General features: G+C 33.1%; 2 protein-coding genes across 2 annotated transcripts in view; one reads left to right on the forward strand and one right to left on the reverse strand.

The window, feature by feature from the left end:
* Zpbp (zona pellucida binding protein) overlaps nt 1-10,727 on the reverse strand; it is a 106,928-nt gene extending 96,201 nt beyond the window's left edge. The window contains exons 1-2 of the mRNA XM_026403668.2: nt 10,484-10,727; nt 8,481-8,561 (exon numbers count right to left, since the gene is read on the reverse strand). Coding sequence (XP_026259453.1) covers nt 8,481-8,561; nt 10,484-10,607 — 205 coding nt within the window. The 5' untranslated portion in view covers nt 10,608-10,727. The remainder of the gene's footprint in view (nt 1-8,480; nt 8,562-10,483) is intronic.
* A 177-nt stretch (nt 10,728-10,904) lies between these two features.
* The window catches only part of Spmip7 (sperm microtubule inner protein 7), a 64,147-nt gene continuing 61,406 nt past the window's right edge, over nt 10,905-13,645 (forward strand). Inside the window, exons 1-2 of the mRNA XM_077796443.1 lie at nt 10,905-10,993; nt 12,617-13,185. Coding sequence (XP_077652569.1) covers nt 10,905-10,993; nt 12,617-13,185 — 658 coding nt within the window. The remainder of the gene's footprint in view (nt 10,994-12,616; nt 13,186-13,645) is intronic.

Raw genomic sequence — 13,645 nt, forward strand, 5'->3', positions numbered from 1 at the left:
TATTCTGGGTCTCTTATTTTTCCAGATGAATTGTATAATTGCTTTTTCTATTTCTATGAGGAATGCCATTGGGATTTTGATCAGAATTGCATTGAACCTGTATAGTGCTTTTGGTAATATGGTCATTTTAATAATATTAATTCTGCCTATCCATGAGCAAGGTAGATCTTTCCATCTTCTAAGGTCTTCTTCTATTTCTCTCTTTAGGGTTATATAGTTTTCATTGTATAGATCTTTCACCTCTTTTGTTAAGTTGATTCCCAAATTGTTGTTTTTTTTTTTTTGAGGATATTGTGAATGGGGTAGTTTTCCACATTTTCTTTTCAGAGGATTTGTCACTAATATACAGGAATGCCTTTGATTTATGGATGTTGATTTTATATCCTACCACTTTGCTAAATTCATTTACTAGTTCTAGAAGTTTCTTGGTAGAGTTTTTTGGGTCTTCTAGGTACAGAATCATATCATCAGCAAATAATGCCAATTTGAGTTCTTCTTTTTTTATGTGTATCCCTTTAATTTCTTTCATCTGTCTAATTTCTCTGGCCAGTGTTTCAACTATGTTAAACAGAAGTGGTGAGGGAGGGCATCCCTGTCTTGTTCCAGATTTTAGAGGGAATGCCTTCAGTTTTTCTCTGTTTAGAATGATGTTGACCTGAGGCTTAGCGTAGATAGCTTTTACATGTTGAGGTAAGTTCCTGTTATCCCTAGTTTTTCTAGTGCTTTGAACATAAAGGGGTGCTGTATTTTGTCAAATGCTTTTTCTGTTTCTATCAAGATGATCATATGGTTCTTATCTTTATTCTATTGATGTGATGTATTACATTTATTGATTTCTGTATGTTGAACCAACCTTGCATCTCGGGGATGAATCCCACTTGATCATGGTGCTCGATCTTTTTTTATGTTTTTGTATCCGATTTGCCAGAATTTTATTGAGGATTTTTGCATCTATATTCATTAGAGATATTGGTCTGAAGTTTTCTTTCTTTGAGGTGTCTTTGTCTGGTTTTGGAATCAGGGTGATATTGGCCTCATAGAATGAATTTGAAAGTACTCCCTCTTTTTCTGTTTCCTGAAGTAGATTGAAGAGTATTAAAGGTCTTGTAAAACTTGGCTGTGTATCTGTCCAGTCCTGAGCTTTTCTTGGTTGGTAATCTTTTGATGGCTTCTTCTATTTCCTCACTTGATATTGATATGTTTAAGTTGTGTATATCTTCCTGACTCAATCTGGGCAGATCATATGACTTAAGGAATTTATTGATGTCTTCACTATCTTCTATTTTATTCAAGTATAAGGTTTCAAAATAATTTCTATCTTCTGTATTTCTGTAGTGTCTGTTGTGATATTGCTTTTTTCTTTCTGTATGCTAGTAATTTGGGTTCTCTCTCTTCTTCTCTTTGGTAGCATGGCTAAGGGTCTGTCAATATTATTTATTTTTTCAAAGAACCAACTTTTAGCTTTGTCATTTTTTCAATTGTTTATTTTGTTTCAATTTCATTGATATCAGCTCTGATTTTAATTATTTCTTGCCTTCTACTGCATTTGCTGCTGATTTATTCTTCTTTTTCTAGGGCTTTGAGATATAGTATGAGGTCATTTATTTGTTGGCTTTTTCTTCTTTTAAGGAATGAACTCCATGCAATAAATTTTCCTCTTAGTACTGCTTTCATAGTGCCCCAGAGATTTCTATATGGTGTGTCTATGTTTTCATTTACCTCTTAAGAATTTTTTAATTTCTCCTTGATGTCTTCTGTAACCCATTGATCATTCAGTAGCATATTGTTCATTCTCCATGTGATGTAGGAATTTTTCTTCCTTATTTTATCATTGATTTCCAATTTCATTCCATTATGATCGGATAAAATGCATGGTAGTATCTCTACTCCTTTGTATTTGCTAAGAGTTGCCCTGTGGCATACTATATGGTCTATTTTTGAGAAGGATCCATGTGCTGCTAAGAAAAAAGTGTATCTGCTTGATGTTGGTTGATATATTCTATATATGTCAATTAAGTCTAAGTTATTAATCGTGTTATTGAGTTCTATAGTGAGAAACTATTTTCATGGCAAAGGTACAAACACAAAAATACTAAACTCAGATGATTAAATATTAACAATTTCTGTTCAATCCTATACAACATGAACAAACTTAACAGATTTGAACTTGGGAAGAAGATATTCCAACAAAGAAAATCAATGATGGATTTATAATGGAATATAAATGATATGAAATAACTCCTTTGAAAACAGGCAGAAAAAAATGAACAGAGGCAGCTTAACTTTTTTTGCTTAGCAAACAATGGAAAAATTGGACAATATTTTATGCTGGTGAGTATGTGGGAAAATGGGATCCCTTGAACCCTTCTGGAGGAGATATGAACTGGTACAGACACTTTGAAGACCTATATCTTAGTGAGATGGAGAATGGTAAGGTCATATGATACTTATCAACTACTCCTGGATACAATAGGCCCAGAAACTTTTTATACAAGTAATGTAATATATATCACACACATATATGTGTGTTATGTGTGCTATCATATGCACCAAGAAATGAAATTAAGTGAAAATGCCACAAAAATGTAAACAAATGCTCACTGACCAAATGGATACATGAGTGAATAAAAACAGAAAACTAACTGACATTAATAGAGCAAGTAAAATGAGAACAAGTTAAAAAAAGGATCACAGAACAGAAAAATGGCCAATAGAGATAGATGCTGAAACCTTGCACAACAGAAGAAACTCCAGGCATAAAAAAAGCAGGCAGTCAGCATACACATCTAGCAAAATGTCAGTCTAAAAGAAATTTAAAATACTCTACTTCTGATAAAAACACTATCTGCTGAATTGTAATGTTATATCATTTAAAGAACAAATTTAATATTATTCAATAACATGAAATAATAAGGAAATCAGATATAAATAACTATGATCTAGATTTAAAAGTTATAGCTAGTAAAATCAACAAACGTGGCAGAGTAAGGAGTTCCAAATTTTTTTCATAAATAATAATAAGAATTTTCAGAACTCTGAAATTCATCAAAGACTTTAAGCAAGGTAATAAAAATTTACATAAGACAACTGAATTTTAGTGTTGTGGGATGAACTGTTCTCCTCTCATCACCCCCACATTCATATGTTGAAGTCTTAATCCACACTCCCTGAGAAAGTGAATTTATTTGTAGATAGAATTCTACAAAGGAAATCAAAATTAAATCTTTAGGCTGGGTCCAAATCTAGTATGAATGATGCCCTTATAAAAGGAAAGATTTGGACACATAAGTATAGAGGAAAGGCAATGTGAAGAGACATAGGAAGAAGGAACAGATCTTTCTTTCAGAGTACTCAAAGGAATCAACCCTTACAGCAACTGATTTTGGACTTCTATCCTCCAAAACTGTGAGATTATTTCTGCTGTATAAGCTATTCAGTCTGTAGTGTTTTTGTTATAAAAGCTCTAGCGAAACAACATACTTGTGAAAAAATGGTGCTCTTAAAGCATTTTAACTTGCTCTTTTGCTGTCCTCACAATCTCTGTAGTATTCTTGAAAGTAAAGTCTTAAATTATAGTGAAAACCAGCAGCCTCACAACCACTGGAAGGGGCAGACAAGATCAAAATAACTCCAAAACTTCCTTCCCAGAGAACTGTCATTATTAGACCTGTCTAGCAATCTCTTGAAAGACCCCATTCACATGGCTATCTTCCCTTGATTTTGTGACTGCCTGATACAGTAGGGGATAGTTGGGGAAACTAGTAAGTTAACCAAAAGCTTAAGATAAAAATCTGGTGAGTAACATTTCCACAGGAAGTAAGAAAACTGACATATTCCTAACAAAATAGAAGCCTGTATATTCCAGGCTGTATGCATGTCCAGGACGTGTGCCCTCTCAGTAAATACCAAGAATTCTCATGTTCTCACCTCTAACTGAAATTGAGATTCTACATAGCATAAAGTCAATGCTAAGGTAGAACTGTCAAATACATAGCTAAAAATAAAAGACACTAAAAATTAAAGATACAATCCACAATATGTACACATAGTACTCAGCAAAGACTAAGCTGTTTAATTAGAGTTCTGTATAATCATTAGCCAAAGACAACTGTTCAGAAAGTTCAGTGGTTATGCATGTAAAGAATAAATAATTTACACAATTAGTTCAAAAAATTCACTGAACAAACAAAAAAAGATAGGCAAACAACATCATATTCTGGGAGGAAAGAAGAATCTTAGAGAGTTGTTTTGCTATATTATTAATATTTTCAGTTTTCAACTAAAAACATAAACATGCAAAAAAAGAGAAAAAAGTTCAATTACATACACAGAAAAAGAGCAGCTAATTGAAACTTACCCTAAAATTAAGATCGAATATTGGGCTTACTGCATAAATACATATTAAATTAGCTATTTTAAATATAGTACAAGAAAAGAATGTCTAAAGAAATAAAAAAAAGTATGAGATGATCATCTCCCTAAACAGAGAATATCAACAAAGAGATAAATTATAAAAGAACAATTAAAATATAATAATTGGGGCTGGGGATGTGGCTCAAGCAGTAGCGTGCTTGCCTGGTGTGCTCGGGGCGCTGGGTTCGATCCTCAGCACCACATAAAAATAAAAAAATAAAGATGTTATGTCCACCGAAAACTAAAAAATAAATATTAAAAAAGTTCTCTCTCTCTCTCTCTCTCTCTCTCTCCCCCCCCCCTTTAAAAAAATATAATTGAGGGCCAGGTTGTGGCTCAGCAGTAGAGTGCTCGCCTAACAAGTGTGAGGCCCTGGGTTCGATCCTCAGCACCACATAAAAATAAATAAAATAAAGGTATTGTGTCCAGCTACAACTAAAAAAATAAATATTTTTTTTAAAATATAATAATTGAAATAAAAAATTATCTAAAAGGAATCAACAGCTTGATCAGGCAGAAGAATCAGTGAATTTTAAGACAAACAATTTGGGGTTATCTAGTCTGAAGAAAAAAAGAAACAAAGATAAATGAATAAAGACTTAGAGACATGAGAGAAATCATCAAATCATGAGTACATGCATAATAATGAGTGTTCCATGAAGAGCGGGGAGAGACACAAAAGATATTTAAAGAAATAATGATAAACACATCCCCAAAAGGATGAATAGTATGAATCTACAAATCCAAGAAGTTCAATGAACTCTAATTAAAATAAACCTAAAGAAATTTATACACAGGTACATAATTAAGTCTATAAACAAAAATATAATACTGGTAGTAACAAAGAAAGGAACTAACAACATACAAGTGGTCTTCAATTACTAGCTTATTTCTCATTTGAAGACAATGAAACAGAAAATCTGAACAGACCTAAAACAACCACAGTGATTAAATTAGTATTCAAAAAACTTCCACAAAGAAAAATCCAGTACCAGATGGATTTACTGGTAAATTCTACCAAAAGACTAAAGCACAATTATCAATAATCCTTCATAAACTTTTTCAAAAAATAGAAGAGGAGGGAAAACATTCCAACTTGTTCTACAAATCCAATATTTTTCTAAAACCAAAATCAAATGAAGATATCACAAGAAAACTACAGATCAAATTTCCTTATGAATCTAGAGGTATAAAAATCATCAAAATACTGGCAACCAAGTCTGGCAGTATTAATAAAAAAGGGACTATATATCACAGTCAACTAAGATTTATTCCAGGAATTCAATGCTGATTCAGAATACTAAAATTTGTCAATGTAATGCAACATGTTAATAGAAGCAAGGATTAAAAAACAAATGATCATTTCCATAGATGTGAAAAATTTGACAAAATCTAACACTCTGTCTCCCTCCTTTACACATACATACATACATACACTTGCTCGCGCGCATGCGCGCATGCACACACACACACACACACACACACACACACACACAGAGTAAAACTGAACAGAGTGAACTTACTCAACCTAATTAAGGACATCTATTTAAAAAAAAAAAACTCATACCTACCATCCAACTTAATGAAAACTTTTCCTTCCCTAAGATCAGGAGCAAGACAAAGATATCTGTTATCATCAATATTGAACTGGAGGTTCTACCTAAGAAGCTGGCATGAAAATATAAAAGGAATTCAGATTGGAAAGGAAGGAAATAGAACTATCTCCATTTGCAGATGTCAAAAAAATTTTAATGAACCACCCTAAAAATAGAGCTAAATAATGAATAAAGCAAGATGGCAGGATATGACCAAAATATCATCTGTATTTCTACAATTTGTCAATGAACAATCCACAAACTAAATAAAATCCTTCTATTTACAACAGCATCAAAAGTAGTAAAATATTTAGTAAAAAAAACTGAACAAAAGAAAGTTAAAACTTGCACACTGAACACAACAAAACATCATAAAGTGAAATTAAAGAAAACTTAAATAGAAAGATAGTCCATATTCCTGGATTGAAAATACTTAAAATTGTTAAGATGACAAAAATAGATCTGCAGAGTCAATGCAATTCCTACTTTAAGACCAAGGGACTTCTTGCAGAAACTGACACACCAAATCAAGAGTTGATATAGAAATGCAAGAATAACCATAACATTCTGTAAAAGAAAAAATTTATTAAAGATTTACACTTAATAGCTCAAAAATTTATTATAAAGCAACAATAGCCAAGACAACAAGGTATTGACATGAGGAAACATATATATGAATGAAAATATCAATTGTACTTCTAGTAGTGAACAATCCATGAACTAAATAAAATTCTTCCATTTATAACAGCATCAAAATAATAAAATATTTAGAAATAAGGCTAGCAAAAGAAATGTAAGACTTGTATACTGAAAACTACAAAACATTCAGAACAAAAATTAATATACATCAATGGTGCTCATAAATAAAACTCATAAACTATGGCTAATCATTTTTAAGAATGGTGCCAAGACAATTAAATACAGAGAAAATGGTATCTTCAACAAATGGTACTAGAACAATTAGGTAACAACCACATGCTAAAGAAGGAATTTGATCTCTCTCTTGCATCATAAAAATTAACTCAAAATGGATCAAAGACCTAAATAAAAGAGCTAAAACAATGAAACTCATATGAAGAAACATATAAGGAAATTATTGCTCCATTAATGATCACAACTGGTTAGGTGATAATTTCTTAAATATGACACCAGAAGTACCAGAAAAAATAGAAATTAGACTTTATCAAACTTTAAAATGTGAATTTCAAAAGATACATTAATAAAGTTAAAATACAATCCACGTAATTGGAGAAAATATTTGTAAATCATTTGTATGGTATGTGTCCAACACTCAGAATATATAAAGAACACTATAACTCAACAACAACCAAAAATATTTTAAAAACAGAAAAAAGATCTAAATAGCCATTTTTGCAAAATGGTATTCACATGGCCATAAACATAAAATCATTAGCTATTAGAGAAATACAAATCAAAATCACAAGATTCCACTTTATACACATTAGGATAGCTGTAAACAAAAAAAGATGGATAGTATCAAGTATTGGTGAGGATGTTGGAAAGTTTGAACCCTCTAACATTACTAGTGTGAAAGTAAGCTAGTTCAGGCTCTTTGAAAATTAGTTTGGCAGTTTTTCAAAATGTTAAAAATAGGATCATCTGTTTTCTAGCAAATTCCCTAGGAAAATGCCTAAGAGAAAGGAAAACAAACATTTATAAGAAATAAAATATTATTCAACTGCAAAAAGGAAGTACTTACATATTGTATAACATGATAAGCCTCAAAGACCTTAAACTAAGTGAATGAACCCAGACACAAAAGGCTACTACAATTACAATTATAATTCCAGTAATGTCTGGAATCGGCAAATCTACACAAACAGGAAGCCAATTTGTTGTTTCCAGGGGCTGGAAAGTGATGACCTAATGAGTATGATGTTTTTATTGAGAGTGATGAAAATTCGATGTAAGATAGTGGGGATGTTATCTAACATTGCCAACACACCAATTTTATGGAAAATGAATTTATACCCTGATAAAAATGCAAAAACAAAGTTGTGGCTTCTGTGTCTCATGTGACTTTTATAAGATTTTGTAAATCCAAAATCTCATTTAAAATGTTTTAGCATATTTAAATTTTCCATATTTAATATTATAGCTAGTATTATACAATAAGCAAAAACAATATTGGCAACTTTAGCTAAATTTTAGAATTATCCTTTGCTTACTTATGTCATTATAGCATAAAAATTAAACTTTGAAGAATCTAACTATATGGAAAGAACTTTAATCCATTTCTGTAGAAGGACATGAACTTTAGAAGACAGGAGAACTAGGAAACATTAGCCTTTTGGAAAACACTAATAAAATTTAAATCACAAAAATGGCAAGTTATATTCCATGTATGTATGATATGTCAAAAATAAATTCTTAATGTCATGTATAACTAAAAAGAAAAAATGTAAACAAATGTTAACTTTTAAAAATTATTGTGAGTCTATATATGAATACCTGGAAAATTTGATGATCCCACTATTTTCACTGACTCTTGGGTCAAGCGAAAAGTTCTTGGAAATCGAACCAAATATTCAACTATGAAAGGCAAAAAGAAAGCAAAGGGTTAACAAATTTCCTCACTGGAAACTCCAAAACTTTAAAGTACACTTGATCTTACACAAAGGTGAAGTTCATAAATCCAGTTCCTCTTGTATCTCATATCTCTTTTCCAACTCTACTCACCTTCATGTGCCCTAATGAGTTTAATCTACCTACTGCCTTCTCCCTATTATATCTCATTTCTGGCTTTTTTCACATTCACTTAGAACACCGTTTTACTTTCTAAATTCCAAATCTCCTATCCCTCAAGACCCAAATCACAAATACTACCTCTTTCAAAACTCCTGTTTGTTCGTATTTGTCAGGATATTAGGATATCACTACCACCTCTGTTATGTCATTCATTCCACGTTTTATTATAGTTGTTTATGGACAAATATAATTTTATTTATTATACATTCAATTGATGGAAGTATCAGTGTTTATATAAACTTACCAAAAAATAAAACAAAGCATTATACCATGTACATGGTAACTATTAAATAATTGTGAAATATATTGATGTCCCTCATTTTTGAATGAACACGTTTGAAAGGGATAATGGTGAGAACAGAACAAGTGAGAAAATCAATATAAAAATACAATATTACAAAGCATTGTACCCAAGTACTCTCTAACAACAAAGAAGTAAAGCACAAATAAAAGAAAATGGTATTAAAAGCCAGAAGATCTGAGTTTAAATCCCACCACATACTGGTTTTAAGAAAGCCACTTTAAAGTTTAGGAGCCTAACTTTTCTCATCTGGAACTGGGACAATAATTCCACCTTACAGAGTTACTGTAGGACTAAATGGAATTTGTATAAATTATAAAATGCCATATAAATACATGGCCTTTAGTACTCATGGTTCACATATAAAGATATTGATTCCTTATTCTGCTTCTTATACCCTCATTGGTCTGGTCTGATTAGTAGTTCAAAAAAAAAAAACGACAAGGAAGATATTTAAATGAAAACACTTCCTTTCATATTAGGTACAAAACCATGAACCACTTTCAAAAATATCTTAATCCTGCAAATAAAGGACACTGGATATTCTCATAGATCAATTTTTGGATTCCAGATGACTGGAGTTTAGCATATCTTGTAAATCTCCACTCACTCACTCTTTCTTTTCTCCACCTCATCTATCCCATGATTACTTCCACATTCCTTCTACATTTTTCTCAGAGACCTTATTTTTTCATTTTCCTTTATTTGAACAAGTGTTAGCATTTTAGAAAGCCTCTTTTGTGCTTTTCATTCATCAATTCTTGGATTTTATTTTTAAGAAAGTCTAGAATATATAAACAAAAATAAAGTAGCTAAATCTTTCCAGTTAAATAACAGTTCGATTATACTCTTAACTTTTTTCAGCATTTGTTTCTATCATGTTATTTTGAAATATCATAAATGTATTTTTTAAGAATATGGAAAAGAATGTCAGCTCTTCAGATACCAAAACTTAAAAAAAAAACTCAGCATATTCTGCATTTTATACCTCCAGCCAATAGAGGGAGCTCCTGTATCACGGATATTTTAAAATCACAGTACACATACAATGGAATACATTGTCTCAGGACAATACATTATGGAACTCACAAAGAAATATAAAGCCAGTAAATGAACCATGGGTTTAATTTAGGAGTTTATTAATTCAGTTTAAATTTCAAACTTTTAACTCCAGGTGTTTGAGTGTTCTTCTATCTTCAAAAGATTAATTTTCCCAGTCATTCGCTCCTCTTTGCAAATACAGGGACTTTGTACGACCTCTACATAAAATACACTTTTTTGGTCAGATATTAATTAAGTACAGTGTTTATATAAACCGGGTGCACGTGACACAGGAAAAACGTAATCAAGGGTGGAGTCACGGTTGCCCAGCAGAGCTAGACCACCGGGCGCCGCCGACCCTCACCTGACGGGGGCGCCCGCACAAGAAAGGCGGAGAAGAGGAGGATGGCGGCTCGGGAGAGCGGGAAGCCCGAGGCCCGGGCCCGCCGCCAGGTCCGCCACGCCCGGCCAGAGGCCGAGGCCTCCATCCATACGCCGACGCCGCCTGCCTACACTCCACGCAGAAGGTCGTTACGCGACGCGCGCTCACCCGCCGCCGGAAATTGGCGGGCGGTGGACCGGAAGGCGGACCAGACGGACTCGCCGCCACTTCCGCCGGAGCGGTAGGCTAGAGTTGTGTTGGCATGTCCGCTTGACTTTTGACACTAGGGGAGGAAGGAACACTCGCCGCTGCCCCGCGCTGAGCGTCCACTGAATCTTCCAGACAGTACCGCTGCTGAGGGAATCCTCCAGCGCTTAAGCGACTTGTTGAAGATTCTGTATCTATGCAAGGAATCCGGGAGCCCCCAAGCCCGGCTTCTTGGCCTTTTAGTAGCAATTATGGACAGAGGGAACTCTTTTTGCAAGATGGGATGTAGGCTATGTCTTAGTGTTTGGGGTTCAACTCTGATAAACACACAAAACTTATGAGTTAATACACCTACAGTGCTCAGAGATTGCCTGGATCTCACTGTTGGCAACACGTACATTATTGACATATGGAATATACTGGAAGAAAAATGTAGTGAATTTGGGGAGCTAAAGGTAATGCTTTTAACGCCAAGATGCAGCTCGATGGAAAAATGGAAGAAAGGACCATAGATGGAATTGAATTTCGGACTCAGCCTGGAAAATCATCTTTCATCACCTAAATTTAGAAAAACCTAAAACACCTATCTGCCTAAGAGTCTGTTTATAACAAGAATATATTTTTAGAGCAATTGAAATGGAATTATGCCTCTACTTTTTTGCTTCTGGAAGGATTTACCTGTTAGTAGCAGACCTATGATAAAAATAAGTCTCATGCAGTTGCTGCAAATACCTTGAAGAATGAAGAGCAACTAAAGACTGCCTAACAACAATTGTATTGTCACCTTGATGTAATAAGAAGGAATGAGTGATATGAGTGGACTAACAACTCACTAGATATACTTTGAATATACTCATAGATTTCAAACCTGGCAGCCTTATCAGTTATTTCAATCTCCTTTACTGCTGAGAAGTATATCTTAAAATTTTAATGGTTTTATATTACACCACAGATACCTTAACCTTTTGCTGTCTTAAAACTGACCTGATACACAAGTCATACCTGACTTATACAATTTTGCCTGGGTTGAATTTTGGCTTTACTAAGTGTGGTATGAGCTTTTATCTCATGTTATAATGTTTGGAATTCCCTTGGAGGCAGTTTTCCTGCAAGACTAAATTGTGTGATTTAAAGCAGATTTTAAGTGAACTGCTATATTTCGAATTTAAGTAAGATTTTATTGTTCATGTGGATGAATAAACTGATACCTTGTTGTAATTTCCTAGAATTAGTGTTAAAACCCTCATTGCTGTTCTTGAACACCATGGTAGCATTAGAGAAGTAAGGATTATCTAAAATGTAAAGGATGAGACTTTACTTTGAGTATAATTTGGGATTACTTCCTTAAAAATTAGGCATACTAAATTATCTTTAATATAATACATGTTTACTTTGCAGTAAATTTAAATTTAACACCTATTTAGACCACAAATATAAAGATATTTGTATCAGGAAAACGCTTTCATTTTAGTCACATCTATTCTTAAAAAATACATTGTCACTAAACCAACTGCTTTATACTCCTTAACTTAAGCATACAATATCAACTTATGCAAATTTTTAGATAAATGAACATAGTTGTCCTGAGTATCAGAGAAAAATGCATCATGGACACATTACTACCAAGGTTTTCCTAAGAATTACATTATGATGTGCATAATAGTTCCTTGTATTAGAGTTCTAGCTGTTGCCCAGCACCAAGGGCTCTGCTTTTTTTCTGTCTTGTTCTTTTACTGCTTTGCTTCCCTATCCTCCTTTTTATGGAAAAAGAAAATTTTCTACCAAAAATAAAGCCTTATTCTATCAACATTTAGAAAGATGAATCCAAAAGTTTTATGCTAGATAAACACTAATCTTCAGTTATTGGAAATATAAGAATTTGACTTCAATTTTCTGTCCTTATAAAAGAAGAAAGGCTATAGATATGGAGGTTCGGTGCAAACCTGGAAAGATAAGTATTCCTAAAAGTTCTATCTCTTCAGGAAGAAAAACTGTTGAGAATGAAGATTACCCACACTACTCTGATCTCTTAAGAAAAATGAATATGCCCTTTGTGAAAGGATTTGAAGACAGACATGACTATGGCAGATTTGAAATGAAATGTAATCCTGCCTTTCTTAAATTTCATCTTTACCCCCCTTCTGTCCTGCCAAACTATCACGTACATTATCCTTATCCTCCACCTTATGGGCCAAATTATCCATTATTTCCACTTCGGGATGATGTGCCTTTAGTTGATCCCTGTTCAGGATTTGTGAGTCCTGGTGGTGATGCTGATTTAAAGCCTGGCATTGGCAGAACTATACCAAACCTGGCAGATTTCAGTGATGTGAAACCTCAACATCGAATTCCTAGACCAGACCCTGAATTTCCAACAACAATAAAAAGGCAAACAATTCTGTTCGAAGAACTGCAACAGAGTAGGAGGTGGAATTCCAGGCAAGTACCAGACATTTCCATCAGAGCAAAACTTGGAGGTAAATAAAGTAATATGGACTTTGTAACTCTTATTAAATACTCCAGTGAGAAAGAAAAACATGAATATAAGATATAGGATTTTAGCAGTCAAATTGACAAAATGATACCTGAATAGGGCATTTTAAAATATATATATATATATATATATATATATTTTAATTGTAGTTGGACACAATATCTTTATTTATTTTTATGTGGTACTGAGGATCGAACCCAGTGCCTCACACATGTGAGGCGGGCACTCTACCATTGAGCTACAAATCCAGCCCAAATTATGTATTTTTTAAAAAAATTATAGAATGATAAATATAAATCTATTTGCAAAATAAAATTTAGTTTAAAAAGAAAAAAATATTTATTATGTTTAAGTCAGGAAAAAATGTATAATGATCATTTATTTTAGATATATAGATATTATTTTACCACAAAGGAATTTATGTACTACATTGGTAATTGTGT

Source organism: Urocitellus parryii, chromosome 3 (genome assembly GCF_045843805.1).
Source record: "Urocitellus parryii isolate mUroPar1 chromosome 3, mUroPar1.hap1, whole genome shotgun sequence".
Classification (NCBI taxonomy): Eukaryota; Metazoa; Chordata; class Mammalia; order Rodentia; family Sciuridae; genus Urocitellus; species Urocitellus parryii.